A 24974-nucleotide genomic window follows, 5' to 3' on the forward strand; every position below is an offset into this window, starting at 1 on the left:
AGGAAGCGCAAGGCCCTGGGTTCGGTCCCCAGCTCCGAAAAAAAAAAAAAAGAAAAAAAGATTTTCGGTGATATTGCTTTTGTTTTCTATTTGTAGATATCTTAGCAGTACTCAATTGTATCTATTTTATTCATTATATTTTATTTATTAGTTTTTTGGTGTCTGTATTTTTAAATATGAGAGAAAAAAACCTAGTACGATTTTTTCCTTCCTTTTTCTCTGCCCTTCGCTATTCCCTGCCTGTGGATCACTTTTTCTGTTTTTTTTTTAAATTGTCTTTGTTTGTTTGCTTTTTGTTTTTGTTTTATATTGTTGTTTACCTTAACTTATGTTCATGTGTGTATCTTTGGATGAGGATATGTATGTGTTTGTACAGAAGCTTGGGAGATTAGAGGCATTGGATCCCTTGGAGTTTAAGTTGTAGGTCGTTCTGAGCTCTCTGATATGAATACTAGGAACCGATTTCAGATCCTCTGCACGATCACCATTCATTATTAATCACTGAGCCATTTTTTTTCCAACTCCCCTCAATCCCTTTGCTGACTTTGGAGCCAGGGTCTTAGATAGTTCAGGCTAGTTTAAAAGTTGCTGCTTATCCCCATCAAAATACCAATCCAATTCTTCAGAGAGTTAGACAGAACAATCTGCAAATTCATCTGGAATAACAAAAAATCCAGGATAGCTAAAACTATCCTCAACAATAAAAGGACTTCTGGGGGAATCACTATTCCTGAACTCAAGCAGTATTACAGAGCAATAGTGATAAAAACTGCATGGTATTGGTACAGAGACAGACAGATAGACCAGTGGAATAGAATTGAAGACCCAGAAATGAACCCACACACCTATGGTCACTTGATTGTTGACAAAGGAGCCAAAACCCTCCAATGGAAAAAAGATAGCATTTTCAGCAAATGGTGCTGGTTCAACTGGAGGTCAACATGTAGAAGAATGCAGATTGATCCATGCTTATCACCCTGTACAAAGCTTAAGTCCAAGTTGATCAAGGACCTCCACATCAAACCACATACACTCAAATTAATAGAAGAAAAAGTGGGGAAGCATCTCAAACACATGGACACTGGAGAAAATTTCCTGAACAAAACACCAGTAGCTTATGCTCTAAGATCAAGAATCGACAAATGGGATCTCATAAAACTGCAAAGCTTCTGTAAGGCAAAGGACACTGTGGTTAGGACAAAACGGCAACCAACAGATTGGGAAAAGATCTTTACCAATCCTACAACAGATAGAGGCCTTATATCCAAAATATACAAAGAACTCAAGAAGTTAGACCCCAGGGAGACAAATAACCCTATTAAAAAATGGGGTTCAGAGCTAAACAAAGAATTCACAGCTGAGGAATGCCGAATGGCTGAGAAACACCTAAAAAAATGTTCAACATCTTTAGTCATAAGGGAAATGCAAATCAAAACAACCCTGAGATTTCACCTCACACCAGTGAGAATGGCTAAGATCAAGAACTCAGGTGACAGCAGATGCTGGCGAGGATGCGGAGAAAGAGGAACACTCTTCCATTGTTGGTGGGATTGCAGACTGGTACAACCATTCTGGAAGTCAGTCTGGAGGTTCCTCAGAAAATTGGACATTGAACTACCTGAGGACCCAGCTGTACCTCTCTTGGGCATATACCCAAAAGATACCCCAACATATAACAAAGACACATGCTCCACTATGTTCATAGCAGCCTCATTTATAATAGCCAGAAGCTAGAAAGAACCCAGATGCTCTTCAACAGAGGAAATGATATAGAGAATGTGGTACATCTACACAATGGAATATTACTCAGCTATGAAAAACAATGACTTTATGAAATTCATAGGCAAATGGTTGGAACTAGAAAATATCATCCTGTGTGAGGTAACCCAATCACAGAAAAACACTCATGGTATCCACTCATTGATAAGTTGCTATTAGCCCAAATGCTTGAATTACCCTAGATGCACAGAACACATGAAACTCAAGAAGGAGGACGAGAATGGGAGTACTTCACTCCTTCTTTAAAAGGGGAACAAGAATACCCTTGGGAAGGAATTGGGAGGCCAAGTTTAGAACAGAGACTGAAGGAACACCCATTCAGAGCCTGCCCCACATGTGGCCCATACATATACAGCCACCCAATTAGACAAGATGGATGAAGCAAAGAAGTGCAGGCTGACAGGAACCCGATGTAGATCTCTCTTGAGAGACATAGCCAGAATACAGCAAATACATAGGCGATTGCCAGCAGCAAACCACTGAACTGAGAACAGGACCCCCGTTGAAGGAATCAGAGAAAGGACTGGAAGACCTTGAAGGGGCTGGAGACCCCATATGAGCAACAATGCCAACCAACCAGAGCTTCCAGGGACTAAGCCACTATCCAAAGACTATACATGGACTGACCCTGGGCTCCAACCTCATAGGTAGCAATGAATAGCATAGTAACAGCACCAGTGGAAGGCAAAGCCCTTGGTCCTGCTAAGACTGAACCCCCAGTGAACGTGATTGTTGGGGGGATGTTGGTAATGGGGGGACGATAGGGAGGAGAACACCCATATAGAAGGAGAGGGGGAGGTGTTAGGGGGATGTTGGCCCAGAAACCGGGAAGTGGAATAACAATCGAAATGTAAATAAGAAATACTCAAGTTAATAAAGATTGAAAACAAAACAAAACAAAACTTGCTGCTTAACTGAGGATGACCTTGAACTTTTGCCTCTATTCCCAGTTGCCATGCTACAAGTGTGACAGATGTCAACTAATTTATAGGATATAGGAAGTTTGCCATAATTTCTCTAACATTATGTATCGTTATTTATGGTAATTCCTCTTCTGTATATAGGATATAGTGACGAATTATTCTTTTAGGGCTAAAGATGAAAGTCAAACAAACAACTTGCTTGTCATGTGTGACATGGTACTTTGCATTACTGGGTTCAGTTTTTTGGCTTGCAAAAACAAAAGAGCAAACAGATAGATAGATAGATAGATAGATAGATAGATAGATAGATAGATAGATAGATAGATATGTAAATAAATGGAGGAAGAATAAATTTCACTGTGTATTTAATACGCGAGTAAATTGTAGTAAATATTTTGTTCTCCAACAATCTTTTTTGTTGTATTGAAATTCATTGCTAACCCTTGACATAGTTTCCTTATTAAACTTTTTTTAAGTATAACAAGTTGAAGAGTACAGGTCTTAATTAGGGTTTCTAGTGCTACAATAAAACATCATGACCAAAAAGCCAGTTGGGGAGGAAGAGAGGTTATTTGGCTTGCACTTCCATATTGCAGTTCATTTTTGAAGGAAGTCAGAACAAAAATGTAAACTTAGGGTAGGAACGTAGAGGCAGAGGTTGATACAAAAGCCATGGAGGAGTGGTACCTCTTTCCCATGGCTTGCTCAGCTTGCTTATAGTACCCAGGAACACTAGCCCAGGGATTACACCACCCAAAATGGACTGGTCCCTGTCCATCCATCACTAGATAAGTAGATCTTATTGAGGGAATTTGTCAATTGAGCTTCCTCCTGTCAGGTAATTCTAGTGTGTGTCAAAACAGAAATGACCATTATGACTTCTTGTACATGAAAACTTTTACGTCATTTTTGACCTCAAGAAAGAATTTTATCAGCATCCTCTAAGCATGCATTATGTTATAGCTCCAGCTTTCTCCAGTGGTAAGTATTATTCTAACATCATAGTGACTTTTTTGCTTTACACAGTATAATCCACTGCGGCCTGTTTATGAACTTTATGTAGTTTGGATCATTTGGTGGTGTATGTTCTTTCTTTTTTTCCTTCCTCCCTTCGTTCCCCCCTTTGGACAGTTTCTTGCCATGTTGCCAGTCTTGTCTTGAAATCATGATGCTTGGCCCTCTGCCCTTTGATCCCTCTACCCTTAGTTCTGGGATTTTAATTGTATTGTGTTAGACAAACTTCTTTACTTTATTTTGAACAATCTTGGAATTATTAGCTATAGTTCATTAGTTTTAATGGCTCTATGTGATTTGGCTTTGTAGTTTGCCTTTTTGTTATTTATTATTTGGGTTGCTTTTATTTTTATGAGCAGGGCTTCTATTAATCCTCTGTAAATGCTTCCTAAGGCGTAGAAACATACTTTCCTGTTGGTATAGAGAGATATGGTTATAGAGAAATACCTGACAGGCTTTAGAAGAAAACATTGCAGCTTATAGGCATCCTTCTTGGAGCAGTGTTGAGTTTTGTTAGCTCTTCTGTTAGGTGTGGTATCTTGTGGTTTTTTGTTTTTGTTTTTGTTTTATCCCCCCTTAAGACAGGGATTCTTCTATGTAGATCAAGCTGCCCTTGAATTCACAAGTTTTGTGATTAAAAATGTGTTACCTTGCTTGGTTATCTTTTAAAAAAATTTTCTATTGGATTTTATTTATTTGTTTATGTATGTATGTATGTATGTATGTATGTATGTATGTATGTATGTATGTTTCAAATGTTATACCCTTTCCTGATTTCCTGTCCTTAACCCCCCTATCCCATCCCTGCCCCCCTTTTCTATGAGGGTGTTCCCCCCTCCCCCATATACCCACCAGTTCCCGCCTCCCCACCCTGACATTCTCCTACACTGGGGGTTTGAGCGTTGGCAGGACCAAGGGCTTCTCCCATAGTCCTATGACATATGCAGCTGGAGCCATAGGTTTATCCTTGTGTATTCCTAGAATAGTAGTTTAGTCCCTGGGAGCTCTCGGGGGTCTGGTTGGTTGATATTGTTGTTCTTATCGGGTTGCAAACCTCTTCAGCTCCTTCAGTCCTTTCTCTAACTCCTCCATTTGGGACCTCACTCTCAGTTCAAGGGTTAGGGGCAAGCATCCGCCTTTTTATTTGTCAGGCTCTGGCAGAGCCTCTCAGGAGACAGCTCTATCAGGCTCCTGTCAGCATGCACTTCTTGTCATCCTAATATTGTCTGTTTTTGGTGTCTGTATATGGGATGGATTCCCCCAGGTAGGGCAATCTCTGGATGGCCTTTACTTCAGTCTCTGCTCCACACTTTGTCTCTATATTTCCTTCTGTGAGTATGTTTGTTCCCCCATTCTAAGAAGGTCTGAAGTATGCACACTTTGGTCTTCCTTCTTCTTGAGCTTTATGTGGTTTGTAAATTGTATCTTGGATATTCTGTGCTTTTGGGCTAATATCTGCTTATCAGTGAGTGTATATCATGTGTATTCTTTTGTGATTGGGTTACTTCACTCAATATGATATTTTCTAGTTGAATCCATTTATCTAAGCATTTCATGAAGTCATTGTTTTTAAGAGCTGTGTAGTACTCCATTGTATAAATGTACCACATTTTCTGTATCCATTCTTCTATTGAAGGACATCTCGATTCTTCCTAGCTTCTGGGCTATTGTAAATAAGGCTGCTATGAGCATAGTGGAGCACGTGTCTTCGTTGTATGCTGGAACAGCTGGTATAGCTGGGTCCTCAGGTAGTACTTTGTCCAGTTTTCTGAGGAACCTCCAGTCTGCCTGATTTCCAGAATGGTTGTACCAGTTTGCAATCCCACCAACAATGGAGGAGTGTTCCTATTTCTCTAAATCCTCACCAGCATCTGCTGTCACCTAACTTTTTTTATTATTATTGTATATTTTTTATTTACATTTCAAATGTTATTCCCTTTCTCAGTTTCCTGTCCAGAAGCCCTGTATCCATTCCCCCCTCCCTCTTCTTTTATGAGGGTATTCCCCTTCCCTAGCCACCCCACCTCTTTCCCTGACATTCCCCTATAGTGGGGGGTGCTCCAACCTTGGCAGGACCAAGGGCTTCTCCTATTGTCACTTCAGTATTTGATCCTAGCCATTATGACTGGTATGAGGTGGAATCTCAGGGTTGTTTTGATTTGCATTTCCATGTGACTAAGGATGTTGAACATTTTTTTGGTACTTTTCGGCCATTTGCTACTCCTCAGTTGAGAATTCTGTTTTGTTCTTTAACTTATTTTGTAATAAGGTTATTAGATTCTCTGGAGTCTAACTTCTTGAATCCTTTGTGTTTATGGGATATTAGCCCTGAGTTGGATGTAAGATTGGTAAAGATCTTCTACCAATCTGTTGTTTGCTGTTTTGTCATATCGACAGTGTCCTTTGCCTTACAGAAGCTTTGCAATTTTATGAGGTCCCATTTGTTAGTTTTTGATCTTAGAGCATAAGCCATTGGTGTTCTGTTCAGGAAATTTTCCCCACTGCCCATGTGTTCAAGGTTCTTCCCCACTTTCTCTTCTATTAGTTTGAGTGTATTTGGATTTATGTGCAGGTCCAAGATCCACTTGGACTTGAGCTTTGTAGAAGGAGATAAGAATGAATCAATGTGCATTCTTCTACATGTTGACCTCCAGCTAAACCAGTACCATTTGTTAAAAATGGTATTTTTTCCCCCCACTAGATGGTTTTAGCTTCTTTGTTAAAGATCCAGTGGCTATAGTTGTGTGGGTTCATTTTTGGGTCTTCAATTCTGTTCCACTGATCTACCTGCCTGTCTCTGTACCAATACCATACAGTTTTTAATCACTATTGCTCTGTAATACTGCTTGAGGTCAGGGATGGTGATTCCCCCAGAAGCACTTTGTTGTTGAGAATAGTTTTCCCTTTGTAGTAGTAGGATTGCTTTGGTAGTCAGATCTGATGATTCTTTGCATTTCCTCAGTTTCTGTTGTTATGTCTCCCTTTTCATTTCATATTTTGTTAATTTGGATACTGTCTGTGCCCTCTGGTTAGTCTGGCTAAGGGCTTATCTATATTGTTCATTTTCTCAAAGAACCAGCTCCTGGTTCTTTTTTTTTCAGCCCTGAGTTTGATTATTTCCTGCCATCTACTCCTCTTGGATGTATTCTTCTCTTTTTGTTCTTGAGCTTTCAGGTGTGATGTCAAGTTGCTAGTATATGCTCTCTCCAGATTCATTTTGGAGGCACTCAGACTTACGAGTTTTCCTCTTAGCATTGGTTTCTTTGTGTTCCATAAGTTTGAGTATGTTGTGCCTTCCTTTTCCATAAGTTATAAAAAGTCTTTAATTTGTTTCTTTATTTCATCCTTGACCAAGTTATCATTGAGTAGAGTATTGTTCAGCTTCCATGTGTATGTGGGGTTTCTGTTGTTTTTGTTGTTATTGAAGACCAGTCTTAGTCTTTGGTGTTTTGATAGGATGCATGGGATTATTTCAATCTTCTTGTGTCTGTTGAGGACTGTTTTAGGACGATTATATGGCCAATTTTGGAGAAGGTACTACGAGGTGCTGAGAAGATGGTCTATTCTTCTTCTTTTATTTTTTAGGATGAAATGTTCTATAGATATATATCAAATCCATTTGGTACATAAGTTATGTTTGTTTCACTGTGTCTTTGTCTAGTGTCTGTTTCCATGATCTGTCTATTGATGAGAGTGAGGTGTTGAAGTCTCCTACTGTTATTGTGTAAAGTGTAATATATGCTTTGAGTTTTAATAAAGTTTCTTTTATGAATGTAGCTGCCCTTACATTTGGAGCATAGATATTTGAGATTGAGAGTTCATCTCAGTGGATTTCTCCTTTGATGAGTGTGAAGTGTCCTTTTTTGATAACTTTTGGTTGAAAGTCAATTTTATTCAATATTAGAATGGGTGTAATTGGAGCTATTCCCTTGGAAAATTGTTTTCCAGCCTTTTACTCTGAGGAAGTGTCTGTCTTTGTCTCTGAGGTGTGTTTCCTGTATGTCGCAAACTGCTGGCTCCTCTTTACGTATCCAGTCTGTTAGTCTATGTCTTTTTATTGGGGAATTGAGTCCATTGATGTTGAGAGCTATTAAAAATAGTGATTTTTGTTTCCTATTATTTTTGTTGTTAGAGGTGGAATTATGTTTGTGTGCCTGTCTTCTTTTGGTTTCGTTGAAGGAGGGTTACTTTCTTGCTTTTTCTAGGGTGTAGTTGTCCTTCTTGTGTTGAACTTTTCCATCCATTATGCTTCGTAGGACTGGATATGTAGAAATATATGTGTAAATTTGTTTTTGTCATGGAATATCTTTCTCTATCTATGTTAATTGAGTTTTGCTGGGTATCGTAGCCAGGACTGGCATTTTTGTTTTCTTAAGGTCTGTATGACATTTTGCTTTTTCTAGGGTGTAGTTTCCCTCCTTGTGTTGATGTCTTCCAACTATTATCTTTGTAGGGCTGGATTTGTGGAAAGATATTGTGTAAGTTTGGTTTGTCATGGAATATCTTCATTTTTCATCTATGTTAATTGAGAGTTTTGCTGGATATATTAGCCCGGGCTGGCATTTGTGTTCTCTTAGGGTCTATATGAAAAGCTCAGGATCTTCTGGCTTTCATAGTGTCTGTTCAGAGACTATGTCTGTTGTAATTCTGATATGTCTGCCTTCATATGTTACTTGATCTTTTTTCCTTACTGCTTTTAATATTTTTCTTTGTTTTGTGCATTTGGTGTTTTGACTATTATGTGATGGGAGGAATTTCTTTTCTGGTCCAATCTATTTGGAGTTCTGTAGGCTTCTTTTATGTTTATGGGCATTTCTTTCTTTAGGTTAGGGAAGTTTTCTTCTATAATTTTGTTAATATATATTGGCTGTTTAAGTTGGGAGTCTTCAGTCTCTTGTATTCCTATTACCCTTATGTTCGATCCTTTCATTGTGTCTTGGATTTTTCTGGATGTTTTGGGTTAGAATCTTTCTGCGTTTTGCATTTTAGTTGACCATTGTGTCAATGTTTTCTATGGCATCATCTACCCATGAGATTCTCTCTTCTATCTCTTGTATTCTGTTGGTGATACTTGCGTCTATGATTCCTGATCTCTTTCCTAGGTTTTCTATCTTCAGGGTTGTCTCCCTTTGTGTTTTCTTTACTGTTTCTATTTCTGTTTTCAGATCCTGGATAGTTTTGTTCAATAAAAGTAATTTCTTGATGTGTAAGGAAGTGGAACCCTTTAAAAATATATATTATGCATTTGCATATCTTCTTTTGATATCTTTTTAGTTCTATAGCCCATGTTTTGATTAGACTGTTATCTGAGAATTCACTTTGTGTGTGTGGTATGCATGTGCCAGGGTTCCAGCTTGCTCCTATTAATCCTATGTCACAATATATGACTCCCAGATACTTTTTCATTCTCTTATAAAGACTCTTTACTCTATCAGCACTTGCTGTTACAGTATATATTCCTTCAATTCTTTTCATTTGTTGATTTTTCTTTTAACTTATTTCGTAAGCCACTAGAATCCTACTCAGGAAGTCCTCAGTTAGTCCTATATCTCAAAATATTTTTTTCTAGAACAATGCTTCTCAATGTTCTTAATGCTGTGAGTGTATCATACAGTTACTGATGTTGTGGTAACCTCCACCCAGAAATTATTTTTTCTTCCTTTGTCATAACTGTAATTCTGCTACTACTAGGAATCATAATATAAATATTCATTATGTCACTTTGTGAAAGGGTTTTTTGACTCATACAGGGGTTCAGACCCACAGACTGAGAATCACTGCTCTAGAAACTATAGAGGTTCAGGTCTTATGTTAAGAATTTTGTTCTATGTGGATTTCATTTTTTTGTTTATTTGTTTATTTTTGGATTGACAAAAGATGTAGTTTCAAATTTCTACATGTATATATCTAGTTTTCTTGACACCCTTTGTGAAAATATGCTTTCTTTCCTTTTTGTAATTTTTTTTATTATTTTGTCTCTGTCTCTTTCCCTCTCCTTTCTGTCTTTGACTGGGGTAAACACATATAAGCATGTGAATTCAGGTGGTTGAAGAGCCTACAAGTAGATCAGATCTCCCGGACCTGGAGTTGCAGACAGTTGTAACCATTCATTATGGGTCCTGGAAATCAAGCCTGAGCCCTCTGGGATAATAGCTATCACTCTTATCCACTCTTATTCATTGCTCCAGTCTACATGCTCTCTTTTCTCCTGAGTTTATTTTTTATGTCTTTGTCAAAAATTATATAGCTGTTACTTGTTTGCGTTTTTGTCTGGTTCACTCATTTTATTCCATTGATTAAGTAGCGTACTTTTATGATAGTATGATATTTCTGCTGTTTTTATTACTTTTGTTGTGTAATATAACTTCAGAATAGATATACTGCCAACTGTGGTGTTTTTCTGTTTGCTCAGGATGGCTTTTGTTCTCTGGGTTTTTTATACATCCATAGAAATTTTAACAATGATTTTCTCATTCTGTGAGGTATTGGAATTTTGGTGGGGATTGCATTGAATATATATGCACATTGTTTCTTCTTCTTCTTCTTCTTCTTCTTCTTCTTCTTCTTCTTCTTCTTCTTCTTCTTCTTATTATTATTATTATTATTTTTGTTCTATAATCATGGCTAATCCTTTCATCAGCTAGTGTCTTCCTCGGTTTCTTTCTACTTCCCCTTTTTGTTTTCTTCCTTGAGATCGTATTTATTTTATGTGAGTACACTGTTACTATGTTCACATACACCTAAAGAGGGCATTTGACCTCATTACTGGAGGTGGCTTGATGAAGTGATATTGGGATATTAAACACGGGTGTTAAAAAAAGAGGGAGAGAAGGGAAGAGCCTGGGAGGGATGCAGTTTAAGGCATCTGACTAGCCTGCTTTGTGGTCTCAGGATACTTGTCTTTTTACTATCTGCAGGGAGTCTTCAGTAATGTCTTCTGAGTGTGTCCATATTGGATTTAACTTTGGCAGTTCAGATTACTGATGTCCTGCTGTGTGGATAGTGCTTTGTAGATGGAATTTCATTTATGGTCAAACGTCAGAATTTTTTTCTTGGCATCCCACTGCAAATGTTCTCTGTACCCCTATGCAGCCTTTGGCAGTATCCTGCAAGATGATTGCCATCTGTGTGAATGTTGCTCTTGTATACTTTGGTTTTGAACAGATTATCAACTACTGTTTTGCTAACTGTTGTTGAGATCTTGCTCAAGTATCCCCACCTCCCTCCTGTAGTTTTGCAGTATTCTGTTTATAAAGTCTCCTGTGTGGTCCCATAGCACTTGGTCTCAGAGTCCTGAGAATCTGATTCCTAGAACTTCTCAGGCTTCAAAGGTACTATTGTATCAAAAGTCCTTTTAAATGGTCTCTTGTTTCTCTTCTGTCAAATGCCAGTGCTGAGCCCGGAGTGAGCATTAATGGGAATTGAGTGATTATACTAATGGCTTATTTAATGTTAACTGTTTTAAAAATGATTAGTTTCTATTTTAGTTCCTCAAGAAGAGGTAAACTCCTAGTTTTTAATTACCCAAAAAGAAAGTAAAGTCCCATGATTTATATGCTATTTTAAATATCTACAAGGTCTATGTGTAGATGTATAAAAGCTAGCTAGATATACTGACACAACAAGGAAGCAGCGAGATCTCTGAGTTCTAGATTAGCCTTTTCTACATAGCTATGGGATAGCCAGTGCGACATATAAAAATACTCGTCTCCAAAACAACAACCAGCAAACCCAAATCAGCCAATGAACCAAACAGCAAAACTCGATAGTGATTCTATCTTTGAGTTTTAAAATAACGTTTAATTATGTGTATATGTATGACATGTGCATGCCACAGGTTGTGTGTTGAGGACAACTTCCAGGAACTAGTTCTTTCTTTTTACCAATTGGTTCTCAGGGATATGTCTTGAGGCTTACTGACACCTTTACTCTTTTTTTTTTTTCAATCTCCTTTTTTTTATTATTTTCTTTTATTCACTTTACATCCCTATCACCACCTTACCAACTATTGTTACTTAAAAAAATAGACTATAAGTTTGTGTTTCCATGAATGTTCTACTTGGATTTAGCTATTTCTAAATTTTGACGCACCATTCTTTTATTACAAAACAAAGCAAAATGAAACACCAAGAAAAACCAGAGAGAGCCAAAGTATTAGGAGATAAAGAGGAAGAATTTTCCTTTACTTTTTCTTTTTAAATGTAAATTATACATGGATCAGAGTTGACTTTCTGGCTTTTGCTTGGGTACATTGCTTCAAAAACAGCAGAGCCAGCCTAGGTTAGAAGTTTTTATTTTTATTTGGGTATCCTTAGTTTTTTTGGCATGAACTTTATGATCCTGAGCAAGTGATACTTTTCTTATAGTCCTTTCTGGTGAAATGGCATTTGAGGACACATGTTACTTTAATAGGATAAAATGAGATGACATACTTCAAAAATTAGGATATTGTAAGTTCTACCTTATTCATTCAACAAAATTAGTCACCACTTGTGATAATATTACAGAAAAGCAATGAAGAAATCCATGGGCTTTAATGATAGCCTGCAGTGCAATCTGATAACATAAAATTTATTTTGTAGTTGTCCTTGTAAGTAGAAGTCCTGCCTATATCTAGGTGTTTATAATTTTTCTTCTGTCTGTCAAAGTTTGACCAAACTATGACAAGTGCTTGATTAGAAGTCATTGCTTAGGAAAATGCATGCGTTATTTTTAGGCAATACTCCACTGTCTTGTCAATAAGATCTTGTGATGTGTAGTGCCTGCATAGAAAGGTTGACATGTAATAGAACTCAGTAGATAGTTTTATGATTTTAAAATTTATTTTATTTCATATATGTATATGAGTGTTTTGCTCACATATATATCCATGAATTACATGTGTGCCTGGTGCCCATGGAGGCCAGAAAGTGGTTTCAATTCCCCTGGAACTAGAGTTAACAGATTGTTGTGAATCACCACCTGAGTGTTAGGAGTTGAACTCGGGTCCTGTGGACTAGGAGCTACTGCTCATAAACCCTGAGCCATCTCTTCAACCTCACTTTTCTGATTTAAAAAAAAAAACCAAAAAAACTTTTAAAAGCATAATTTCTTTGTGGGCAATATGCTTTAATATTTATATACAGTGATGAATATTCCAAACTGCCCATGCAGTCAGCAATCAGGACATAGCAGTATTGCTCACTGATGTGCTTTTCGTAGGCCTTCTTTCTATCTGAATCCTATCACTTTCAGTTAGCCCAAATTGTGTGCCGATTTCTTACCTTGGACACCACCCCACCTCCCTCTCGTTCTCGTGTTCTCTCTCTCTCTCTCTCTCTCTCTCTCTCTCTCTCTCTCTCTCTCTCTCTCTTTCTCTCTCTCTCATTCACATACACACACTTATTTTTGGTATTCTGTACTTTATGGCTAGTATCCACGTATAAGTGACTACATAGTATGCATGCAGTTTTGGGTCTGGGTTACCTCACTCAGGATATTTTCTAGTTCCATGTGTCCTTGTGGTACAAAGGAACAACTTTTGGTACATGCCCAGGGGCATATAGATGATCTGGCAGGTGGTGCTCAGGTTATCAGGTTATAAGTTTAGGGAGATTGGCATGCAGATCATGAAGGAGAATCTAATTTTCTTACATGAGTTTTAGCCTAGTCTGGAAGCTATGGGTCCCGGTGGAGAGAAGTTCAGTGGCTTGGCAAAGTAGAACTGACGGTGGGCTAGAAGGGAAGAATGAATGGGGCAATCTTGGGTATGCACAGTTGCACATTTAGGAGATGGAGATGGATTGGGAAGTAATGTTGTGTGTAGAGTGCAGCAGGACTAAGGATCCTTAGGTAATTTGTTGTGTAATAATTTCAATGAAATAGTTTGTTTCTTATTCATATGGTCACTCAGTTTAAAATGGTTCCCATAATTATGTTCATTTATTTAGTTACTTCTGTAAAGATTTTCAAATAGGTCTCTTACTAATGTATATGAACTGAAGTTAAGTTGGACTTGAGTTAGAAATGGCGGACTATAAATACAAGAGAAAATCTACATAATTTTATCGAACTTTTATGAGCCCTCTTAAGATTAAACTTGCCTTTTAAAAGAAGACTTTGACCAGTTTTCAAATAAAGTTCCCGGTATAGGGCTTTAGTTGTAGATAGAACAGCTGTTTAGGGAACTAAAATGTTTAAATTTTCTCCTCCTCCTCCTCCTCCACCTCCTCTTCCTCCTCCTCCTCCTCCTCCTCCTCCTCCTCTTCCTCCTTCTCCTCCTCCTCTTCCTCCTCTCCTCTTTTTTACACAGTAGTGTTAGGAAATGGGAATAGCTTATTAATTAAAGAATTATTTAAGGAGTAAAATGAAAACACAGCAAGCCTAGAGGTTTTAGTGTAAAAGAGAAATGATGAGTGGTCATTTTTAAGGCCATTCTAATACTATACTTGTTAGGGAGGTCCTCTTAGTTCACACAGGAGATTTTGCATTCCTTTGTTATAGCACTATGCGGAGATTGAAATGGATTTTATAGTTGACCTGTGAATTTACATATATGTGCCCAATTTTGGATATTAGACTTTGACTATGATTAAAGTATTGGAGGTTGACAATATAGTTTGCTAAACATTCTACATAGCTGTGAATTAGAGTAAATTAGTTACTGATTGGTAAATTCTCTTAAAATCAGAATATTTTCCTACTTGTAATGTTTTTAGTATTATGTTGTTCTTTGCGACAACAGATCATGTAACTAAGGTTCTTAACCTTGCTATGTAACTTAGGTGAACTCATCCTCCTGACCGCACGTTCTAAAGTTTTGAAATTGTACACATTTATTACCACTGCCAGCCACATTTAATGAACACAAAGAAACCAGCAACAACAACAACAAACACAACAACAACAACAACAAACACAACAACAACAACAAATTCTCTTTAGTTTTATGGCAGTCATTTCAACTGTTTCTTTTCTTTATAACTATCTCTATGGGCTAAACAAAACTAAAGTATTCCAGTAGTTTTACCAGAATTTACATGTGGTTAAAAGCTGAATATATATAAAATTTTTTGTCAGTATATGCTGTTATCACTTTACTACTCTGAGTACATACAGGGTCTATGAATTGGAAAGATGTGATTTTTTTTTTCCCAATAGCATGAAATTTGTAGGACACAGTGGATCACATGCTACAGTAAAATGGACATGACTGAGGGAGAACTATCAGAAGGTATTTTTTTTGCTATTGATTTCCTAAGATTATGTTTCAGGTTGAACAAGGCCTCAAAACTAATGCACAAACATGAAACAAACAGTAAAACTTCAGCCCCTGATTATAAATACATGCCAGTTATCAGTATCATATTTCAGGGTATCTGTTAACCTGGGATTATTATTATTCCTTCAATTTCACTGAGAGTCATGCTGGTATTAGATGTAATTTTACCTTGATAATTATTTATAAAAATATGTTGATAGTAATTTTAGAATAATTTTAATAATTAATGTAGCTTTTGAATATGTGTTATATTTTCCATTTTTAAATAATGAAATACACAGTGTAGTAGTACCTGATAAATAGCTATTTGATAATCAATGCTATTTTTTATTTATTAATATTTGATTTTGCTCTTTTTATTCCTATCTTGCCTCTAGGGTGTGGATGAATGGAATATAGCTCGCCTAAATACAGTCTTGGATGTGGTTGAAGAAGAGTGCGGCATTTCTATTGAGGGTGTAAATACCCCTTATCTCTATTTTGGAATGTGGAAAACGACGTTCGCATGGCACACTGAGGATATGGATCTCTACAGTATTAATTATCTCCACTTTGGGGAGCCCAAGTCTTGGCAAGTCACTTGTTTAATATTCACATCCATTAGAGTTGTAAATTATTTCTTGTTGTTCACTATTGATGAGAATTTACTTCTTTGATAGAATGAGTGTAAGAAAGTTTTGGGTTGTAATCATATAATCATTCTTTTTTTTTTTTTTTCTTCCCCGAGAAGCAACTTTAAGTCCAGTTGTTTCCTGTGGCCATTTTGTAGGCTGCAGAGTAACAAATAATCTTGGTCTCAGTATTTAGTGAAGCATCTTTACTTCTTTGAACATTTCTTAGATGTTATGTGTGAGATAAGCATGAAAAACTTGACTTCTTGTATGGAGAGACTTAAATAACCTCGATAGTCTATTGCATCTCTTAGTGACAAGCCTCAGTTGCTGTGTGTGGATTAGAAGGACAGGAACAGTGAGTCAGGGGATCTATTAACACCCTATGGGAGATAGAGTTGGTGAGACTGGCAGTACACATAAGTTGCTGTATGGTGTATTTATTTATGAACATGGGGTTTTACTTCTCAACACAGAGTAGCCATGAAATCACAGTAATCCTCCTGTTTTAGTTGCCTGTTTGCTGGTATTACAAGTATGAGCTGCCAAATTGGTTTGACATGTGGTTTGGCTCTAGTGTCCTAGTCGGCCTGAGCTCATTGTATAAATTACATAGGTCATAGTCTTGTAGTGATCCTTTCTACCTCTGCCCTCCACATGTTGACAATCAAAACATATTCTCTTTTTTTCAGTAATGACTTTTAAAATGTGTTAGTGTAAAGTGACGTTTATGTGACATTCATTACCCTTTTGTATTTACTAGCTTATTTGTAACAGTCGTGTCCTTGTGATTTGTTTTAAGCTGTATTGAATTTCAGACATATTTGATTTTTTATAATTTATGTATTTTCAGGCTGACATACAGACAGGATCATGTGTTTCATATTTTGGTCAACATAGGAGGTTCCATGGTTTGGATGCTCTTCAGGGGTACTTTCCCACATGGAGACACTCTTATCTCACCTATGAGGAGAATAGCTTCTTCCAGATTCCATGTTGACAGAACATTTTGGAATGCTTTGCATATACCATTCCCTGTGTTGCCCGTGCTTCTGCATTTATAATTTGTGTTATTTTAGTAAGAACAAAAATGAACATCTGTTGGCCATTAGAATTTTTTTTTTACTTGTTAAAAGTTTATTGTAAAGAACTTACAAATAAAAAAATTATCACACAGGGAAATTTATCTGGACCCAAAATCTATGCATCTCAGTCAACTTCTATACAGAGAACAACCACTCTAAGAAATTTTATTTTGGGGTTTATACTTTATTATCAAATATATATTAATATACCTTCCTACCACGAAAAAGTCTATAATTGAATCGAAATTAGAAGCTTACCTAGGTCAGCATTTACTTTTCTGACTCCTGTCCTTTATCTGTGTCCCTCCTCACACCCTAATATTTTGCCTCTCTTGTTCTTCTTTATGCTATTCTATATTCACATGTTCACGCACACACGTAAGACTAGGAGCTGCTTAGAATAAGAACACATACTTGTTTTCTTTCTGAGACTGTGTGACCTCACTTAATATTATGCATTCTAAGTTCTTCCATATTTCTACAAACTTTGTGATTTTATGTTTCTTCAAAAGTGAATAGTCTTCTGTTTTATTAATGTTCCAGATTTTTATTATCCATTCATTCATCTGTCGATGGACTATAAGGTTGGTTCCATTTTTTTTTAGAGTGTATAAAACACCAACAAATATGGGGTACACATAATCTCTAGGTCAAGTTATAGTATTCTCTGGGTATATGCCCAGGAATGAAATTTCTATGAAATAGTTTTCCATAGTAATTTTGCATCTGGTAGAATAGGAGTTTCAAGGCAAAGAAAACTTCCTTTACTAGTGTTACATGTGAGAGTGTTTGCTAGAGATGACATAATTTATATGATGACTTGAATCTTTTCTAGACTGGGTTAAAAACAACAATGAGTAAGAAACTTTGAGATTTCATTTGTAAAGAGCAAGAATATATCTGAAATATGATGCCTACAACCATAAAAATTTTCTTAAATAGCTTTACAAAAAATGTAAGGGGCTACTGCTGTAACATGGCTATGGGTACATGTGCGTATGGCCTCAGTTCTGTCTCCCAAACTTATATAGTATAGAAGAGAACCAACTCCAGAAAATTTATTCCAGTCTTCTCTGTCTCTGTCTGTTTTTCTCTTACACACATAAACACTCACACTAACACTTTCTCGCTCTCTCATACAGATCAATAGTATACTATATATTTTTTTACATAGGATGCAGCATACTCAAACATAGTATATTATGAATAGTATCTTAGAGATTGAGTACCTTCTTGGTAACTAATGCTGTATGGAATTAGCAGCTCAACCAGTAAATCAGTCACAACTCTTGTTTAACTTTTTTTTGCTTTCCTATTTTGTTTAGGTTTAGATTCATTAATACATTCTAATTGCAGGTTTTAAGGCTAATTTGAAATGATAAAATCTATATTCTCTTTGTGTTTGGTGAGAAGAAAATATACCAGAAATTAATCACTGATTATAGAGATTTACCCACTAAATAGGAAAAATAGACATTTAGAAATCATTTTAAATTTACCTGTTAATTAAGTTGATTGTGTAAGTTTGCAATGAATATTTCAAAGAGAGTATTATTGCTAAAAGTGAAACACTTCTTGAAGAACATGACAGGTTTTACTCTGCTAGCACTAAATTATCTTCCATGAGCAAGGGATAATTTATAGAGATTTGCAGTTGGACTATATACTGCTGGATTCAGAAGGACACATTAAACTCACTAATTACTGAATGTGTAGCAAAGGATTATGGCCTTGAGATACAACCTGCACTTTCTGAGATACTCCCAATTACATTGCTCCTGAAATCTTAAAGAGGAGAAGATTATGGCTTCAGCGTTGATTGGTGGGTTCTTGGAGTCATTAAGTTTGAAATGATGGCTGGAAAGTTCATTCGATATCGTTGAGAGCTCTGACAATCCTGACCAAAACACAGAGGATTAGCCATTCCAAGTCATTTTGGAAAAGCAGATTTGCACACTATGGTGTAAAAGCAGCAAGTGTGCTGAAGAGTTTTCTCAACAAGGACCCAAAGGAACGGTTGGATTGTCACCCTCAAACTGGGTTTGCTGACGTCTAAGGACACTCATTCTTCTGAAATGTGGATTGGGCAAAAGCAGGTGGTGATACTGCCTTCTAAACCAAATGTTTCTGGAGAATTTGGTTTGGATAACTTTGATTCTCAGTTTACTAATGAACCAGTCCAGCTCACTCCAGACGATGATGAGATTGAGAGCAAGATAGATCAGTCTGAATTTGAAGGTTTCGAGTATATCAACCCTCTCGATGTCTGCAGACGAGTGTGACTGATTCTGCTTACTGCCATTTAGTGCATGGATCAGCTCGTTAGCCTGGTCACAGTTACCTGTTGTCCCTACAGAAATCTCTTTCGCTATCCTGTTAGAGACTATAGGAATCATACAGCTAAGTAGAATTAAGAAACAGAAACTAGCTTCCTGACAATCATGTCTCTCTCCAGTTATACTTGCTCTCCAGAGTCTCCTAATGAGAAAGAATAGTGACAGCATAGCTTGTCAAAGAAAGCCTCTGCTGCATTGTGACGTGCAGTGGGATGACATCTTCAGTCTCTCAGGTCTGCTATTTCTGCAAAGATGTTATGTTCATTGTCATTATTGCAGCTCAGCTGGTGTGAAAGGTTATTTCATTCTTTGTGTTTCATCTTGAAGTGATGACCCAATGCCTGGAATTTCTCATTGAAAACATGCAGGCAATAGAAAACAGTACTGTGTTAGCACATGGTGTTGTGTTATAAATGCTGAATAAATGTTAGCTGTGGTGTACTGCAATCATAGTTATTAGTTGATTCTTGTGCCTTTCAGCTTTTTCTGAACTATAGAGCATACATCAAACATACAAGTTTGTGGCTGTAAAAGTGGAGAACATCATGTTAGGATGAACTACTACAAATTGACCATAAAGTCTTTGGCCATGACTATGAGTAAAATATCACCTAGCAGAACTATAAATAAGGGAGTCAGGGGAAGGAAGAGAGGTCACCTCTCCCTGTTTTAGGTCTGTTATTAACCCGGAAGGGGTTCTCTGTGGCCTTGAGTGTCATGTATGTGTAGAAGCTGTGCCTGATAGAAATACCAGCAGTGCTTATGAGTATGCGAGAGCAGCGGTGACTGCCTATGGTAACAGTGAAAGAATTCTGGAGAATGAAAACATGTTTCTAAGTACATTATTGAAAGTTCTAGGACAATTAAAGACACCAAGGAGATACTGAAGGACTAATATGAAGTAGAGAAGCTACTCTTTGAACAGTAAACAAGCAAGTTATCCGAAGGTAACTTTGAAGAAATCATAAAAAGGACACTTTACAGAAGATTTGAGCTACCAGTGGATGGAATTATGTAGTATGTTTTGAAAAATTTAGCTTTCTCTCCCAAGTGCTTGCAATGTCAGTCTAATACCATTCAGTTAAAACTGTAAAAAAATTTTTGTTTTATTTTCCACCTTATTGGGTCAGTACTATTTTAAGTCCCTTTTTATATTTTTTCCCCTCCCATTTTTTATGTTGACAGCCCTGAAAATATCTTTGTAGACCAGGCTGGCATTGATCTCATACAGATCTGCCTGCCTCTGCCTCCCAGGTGTTGGGATGAAAGATGTGCACCAGTACTCTCAGAGAATCTTGTTTTTATAAACAGTTTTTGAGAATTTTGACTATATTCACTCTTCTGTAGATCTTCCTTCCATTCACACACCAATTTGGTGTCCCCCACTCTACTCCCTCCAGGTCAATTTGTGCTTCTGAACTCTTTTAGGATGGGTGATCATTGACTTAAGGTTAGTGGAGTTATCAGTAGATACACTGTCACCACTCTGCGAGTTTGTATGTGCAGCATTCCTACAGTGTCCAGACAGCACTGGTTCCTTCTCACTCTCACAGTCTCTTTCCACTTCCTCTTTTACATTGTATGTACAGAATCATGTCATCTGCATATAAGGATACCTTGATTTCTTTCTTTTTCATTTGTATCTTCTCTTATCTCCTTCACTTACCTTAGTGAGTTAGCTAGAACTCAAAGTGCCATGGTGGGGGTGCATGCAAATGGTATTAAGTTCATGGTATTGACTGAAAATGAAAACATAACATTCCAAACTCTATGGAAGAAATACAAATGAAAATAGTCATGAGAGGAAGTTTTGTAAAACTATGTCCCTGTATTAATGTCAGTCATCAAATTAATAACTTAACATGTACCAAAGGGCCAGTGAAGAACAATATCATCTCCCAAAAGTAGATGGGAAGTGCTAATCAAAATCAAGGAATGAAATAGAAGCAGTAGCAAAATATAAAAATTCAATGTAATCTTGAGTTGGTTCTTTGAAAAGATGAAGATTGACAATCTTTTATTCAAATTAACTGGAAGAAAAACATAATCTAGTTAAATAGAATTATAAATGAAAGAGGAAATATAGCAGACACCAAGGACACTCAGACAATCCTAAGGAAGAAAAAAATGGATAAATTTCTTGGTAAATGACCTAGCAAAGTTTAATTGAAGTGAAACCAATGATATAATAGATTCATAATTTTTGATAAAGGAGTGTGAGCCTGACCTCTAACATCTAACAGCTAACCCATCTCATATTTGTGGGGCTCCTAACAGTGGGGAAAGGTTGGTTGTCTTTGACTCTTTTGCCTGCTCTAGGGAACATTTTCCTTCTACTAGATTACTTTTTCCAGCTTGATATGAGGGTTTGTGGCTAGTCTTGTTGTAGCTTGTTATGTATGTAGTCTTTGGTTGTTATCACTGGGAAACCTGCTCTTTTCCAAATGGAAATGGAGGAGCAGTGGATCAGGGGAAGAGGTGGTGATGGGGTTGGACACTGAGAGAATAGGAGGAAGTGGAGGGAGAGCTGCTGCCTTAAGGATGTTTTGTATGAGAGAAGAATAAAAAAGAATTTAAAAAAGGTAGAATGTTCTATAATGTGAGGTAATGACAAGTATTAGGAATTCGAGGTCAGTTAATAATTGGAAAAGAAAAAAATAAATCTCCCAATTGTAAAAGCCAGATGAACTCGAGCATAGGATTCTACCTAATCTTTAAAGAACACTAATATTTCTGAAACTATTATGATGAAATAGAAAAAAATAACATTTCCAGTTTCTTCCAAAGCCATTATTATCTTATCAAAACATGACAAATATCCAATAAAAATTAAATAAATATCATTGATGAGCAGAGATGCAAAACTAAAGTCAATAAAATACTTACAAACTAAATTCATGAACACATAAAAATATTGTCCACTATGATAAAGTTGACTTCATCCCAAAGATTCAGGGCTGGTTCAACATATATAAATTGGTAATTGTAATTCACCACATAAATAGATTAAATGATAGGCAACTACATGATCATCTTGCTAAATGCTCAAAGGTCCTCAGAATACATCATCTCTGATAAAAGTTCTGCAGGAAACAAGCCAACAGGGGACAACTCAATATAAAGACAGTTTACGGCAAACCCACAGCAAATATCATTGTAAATGGAGAAAATCCTTTGGAACAAATCATTCAAAGATATTCTTAGAAGGGATTCTGTTTTTCTTGACCTGAAAATAGGAAAAGATAAATAGAATTTAAAACTAGTAAAGATACTAGATTAAATGAAAATGTGCTATTCAATATCTAATCAGTGCTACCTTTAAAGGAATTGTACCTGTGATATCAAATCAGTGTCTCATTAGGGAGACACATTTGTTCATGTAAGCACATCTCTTGTTAGAAGTCTTTATAGCAGGATAGTGAAAATGTCTTACAAAATTCACTTTTACCTTGTACTATATTGACTGTTACCATAGAATTGCTGTCAATGTGAAGATTTAGCTTTACTTGGAAGATACTTCTTTTTTTTTTTTGGCAGAGGTGGTAAGGAATTTTTTATTCTTTCATGATTTCAGAGATTATTGAACTGTAGCAATGTTTGATTGATCGTAGGAATTTTATTTGAATTCAGATGCAATTATAATATGAATTAGGTTTTTTAAGAGAGTTCGGAAATAGACCAAGACATTATTCTAAGTATAAAAAGAAAAACAGACTCAGTTAAATAGATAACCTCTCCGTAATAAATAGTACACTCAGCCATTTAGAAGTTTGGGCTAATAAGGCCATCCAGGTAAGGTAGCAAAAGAATATCTAATGAGAATGGTTTATATACTAGAAGTATTTTGAGGATCAGATGTGAGATAGAACAATGTCAATTTTCTCTTTTCTTCTTCTTTTCAACAAATGAGTGCACTTGTTTTTTTCTGTGAACTAATGATTACATTTGAAATTGAGAGAATTTTTTTAAACATTTATTTATTAATTATGTATATATCATATAGCTTTCTGCCTGCATGAAATTGAGAGAATTTAACCTTGCCAGTTGCTTAGGGTAATACAATATATAAATACTTCTCATTCAGTTCATTCTGGGCAGTAATCCAGTGTGTGTGAGTATATGTGCGTGCCCACATACATTTCTGATGTTATAAAGAGACAATGATCTTGAATGGGCCACACCCAAAGTTTTGTCTTTTCTGAGTGTATTCCTGGTATAAATCAAGAGGAAAACTTGGGAAGAGCTGATCCTAAACTTTGGTTATTTTCATTTTCTTATGCTAAAATTTTATCTCTCTCTAATTCTGTTAGTAAAATTTAAATAGTAGTATTTTAAGGGACAGAACATATAGTTTAACTTTCATTCAAGAAAGTTGCTTAGTTATATCAAAACCAAATATGTTTTGAGTATAAATGCTACTAAATACAACCGAATGTGCTCTTAGGTATGCTTAGAAAATTCTATCAGTAAAAAGAAATTTGTATTTATTATATATTGTACTAGTTTTGTGTTTAGAAGCAGTATATTATCTCACTTAACTCACTCAATGATTATTAGATATGTTTATTTTATATGTACTGGTTGGTTTTGTGTATCAACTTGTCATAAACTAGAGTCATTAAAAAGGAAGGGGCCTCAGTTGAGGAAAGGCCTCCACGAGATTTCAACTGTAAGACTTTTTCTCAATTAGTAATCAGTGGTGGAGGTCCAGTTCCTGGTAGGTGGTACCATCCCTGGGATGATATCCTGAGTTTTATAAGAAAGAAATCTGAGAAAGCCAGGAGAAGTAAGCCAGTAAGCAATATGCCTCCATGGCCTCTGCATAAGCTCCTGTCTCCAGGTTCCTGGAATGATTAAATTCTATTCAAACTTCCTTTGGTGATGAACAGCACTGGGAAAATGTAATCTGAATAAATCCTTTCCTCCCCAACTTGCTTTTTCAGTCATGGTGTTTTGTCACAGCAATAAAAAACCCCAGCGGAGACAATATCTAATGTTTTTCATTGAAATGCCTTTAAAATTTAGTTTTGTACAGCATATCATGAAATTTTCAGTTCAAACTTCAGCAAATAATTTAGTTCATGTTTGAAAGCACTGGGACAGTGGTTCTCATCTTGTCTGCTGTGACCCACGTAGCAAACCTCCATCTCCAAAAATTCTTACATTACAATTCATAACAGTAACAAAATTACAGTTGTGTAGTAGCACTGAACCTAATTTTATTGTGGGGTGGCTGGTCACCACAGCATGAGGAGCTTTTAACGTCCCAGCCTTAGAAGGTTGGGGATCACTGGGCTTGGGACTTTAGACGAGTATTTCTGTTCTTCAGGGCAGAAACAATTATAATCAAGATTCTAAAAGTAATATAGCCATTAAATACATACATAATATATATACATAATACATACATATGTATATACACACATACATACATAATGTACATATGTACGTATGTACATAATACAGACATGCAAGCTACATTTAAAAGAAAACAACCAGGTCCGTGAGATGGCTGATTGGGTAGAGATGCTTGCCACTAAGTCTAAAAAACTGGGTTTGATCCCTTGTAACTAACTTAGTAGAAGGATTGGACCAACCTTTTAAAGTTTCTTCTGACCTTCATACACACACATACATGTACATGTGTATACAGACATATGGATACACAATAAATATAATATAGAATTACAAAGAGATAGCAAGCAGTGTTTTCTATGTAATAATACTAAAACTCACCAGCTTCTAAACAAATGAGAATACCTGTACCCAGACATATCTACCCTACATAGGAATTTTGTGATTAGTGGATAGTCTTCAAACAGAGTCTCGAAGATCTGTTCTGTAAGCTTTAAATTACAGGTGATTTGTGACATTTAAGTAGGAAGTCTATATTTTTTTTTTCATTTCTGTGTCTAACGGACAGGCTTTTACTATTTGTTTTCTACTTAGTTCCTTTAAGTGTAGTT

The 24974-nt window shown here is 36.4% G+C and overlaps 1 protein-coding gene and 1 pseudogene across 11 annotated transcripts in view; both read left to right on the forward strand.

The window, feature by feature from the left end:
- Kdm4c (lysine demethylase 4C) overlaps positions 1–24974 on the forward strand; it is a 206637-nt gene that overhangs the window by 63866 nt on the left and 117797 nt on the right. For 10 of the 11 annotated variants that reach the window (XR_010066353.1, XM_063287361.1, XM_039109496.2 and 7 more), the window contains one exon: positions 15354–15547. Coding sequence is in view for 10 of the 11 variants with exons in the window: in XM_063287361.1 (XP_063143431.1) it covers positions 15354–15547 (194 nt within the window). In the remaining variant the exon portion in view is untranslated. Of the gene's footprint in view, positions 1–14855; positions 14929–15353; positions 15548–24974 lie in introns of those variants that run through there. The other variant, XM_063287364.1, reaches the window with a different exon arrangement.
- On the forward strand, positions 17649–24739 carry LOC134487090 (protein kinase C iota type-like; annotated as a pseudogene).

Source organism: Rattus norvegicus, chromosome 5 (genome assembly GCF_036323735.1).
Source record: "Rattus norvegicus strain BN/NHsdMcwi chromosome 5, GRCr8, whole genome shotgun sequence".
Lineage (NCBI taxonomy): Eukaryota > Metazoa > Chordata > Mammalia > Rodentia > Muridae > Rattus > Rattus norvegicus.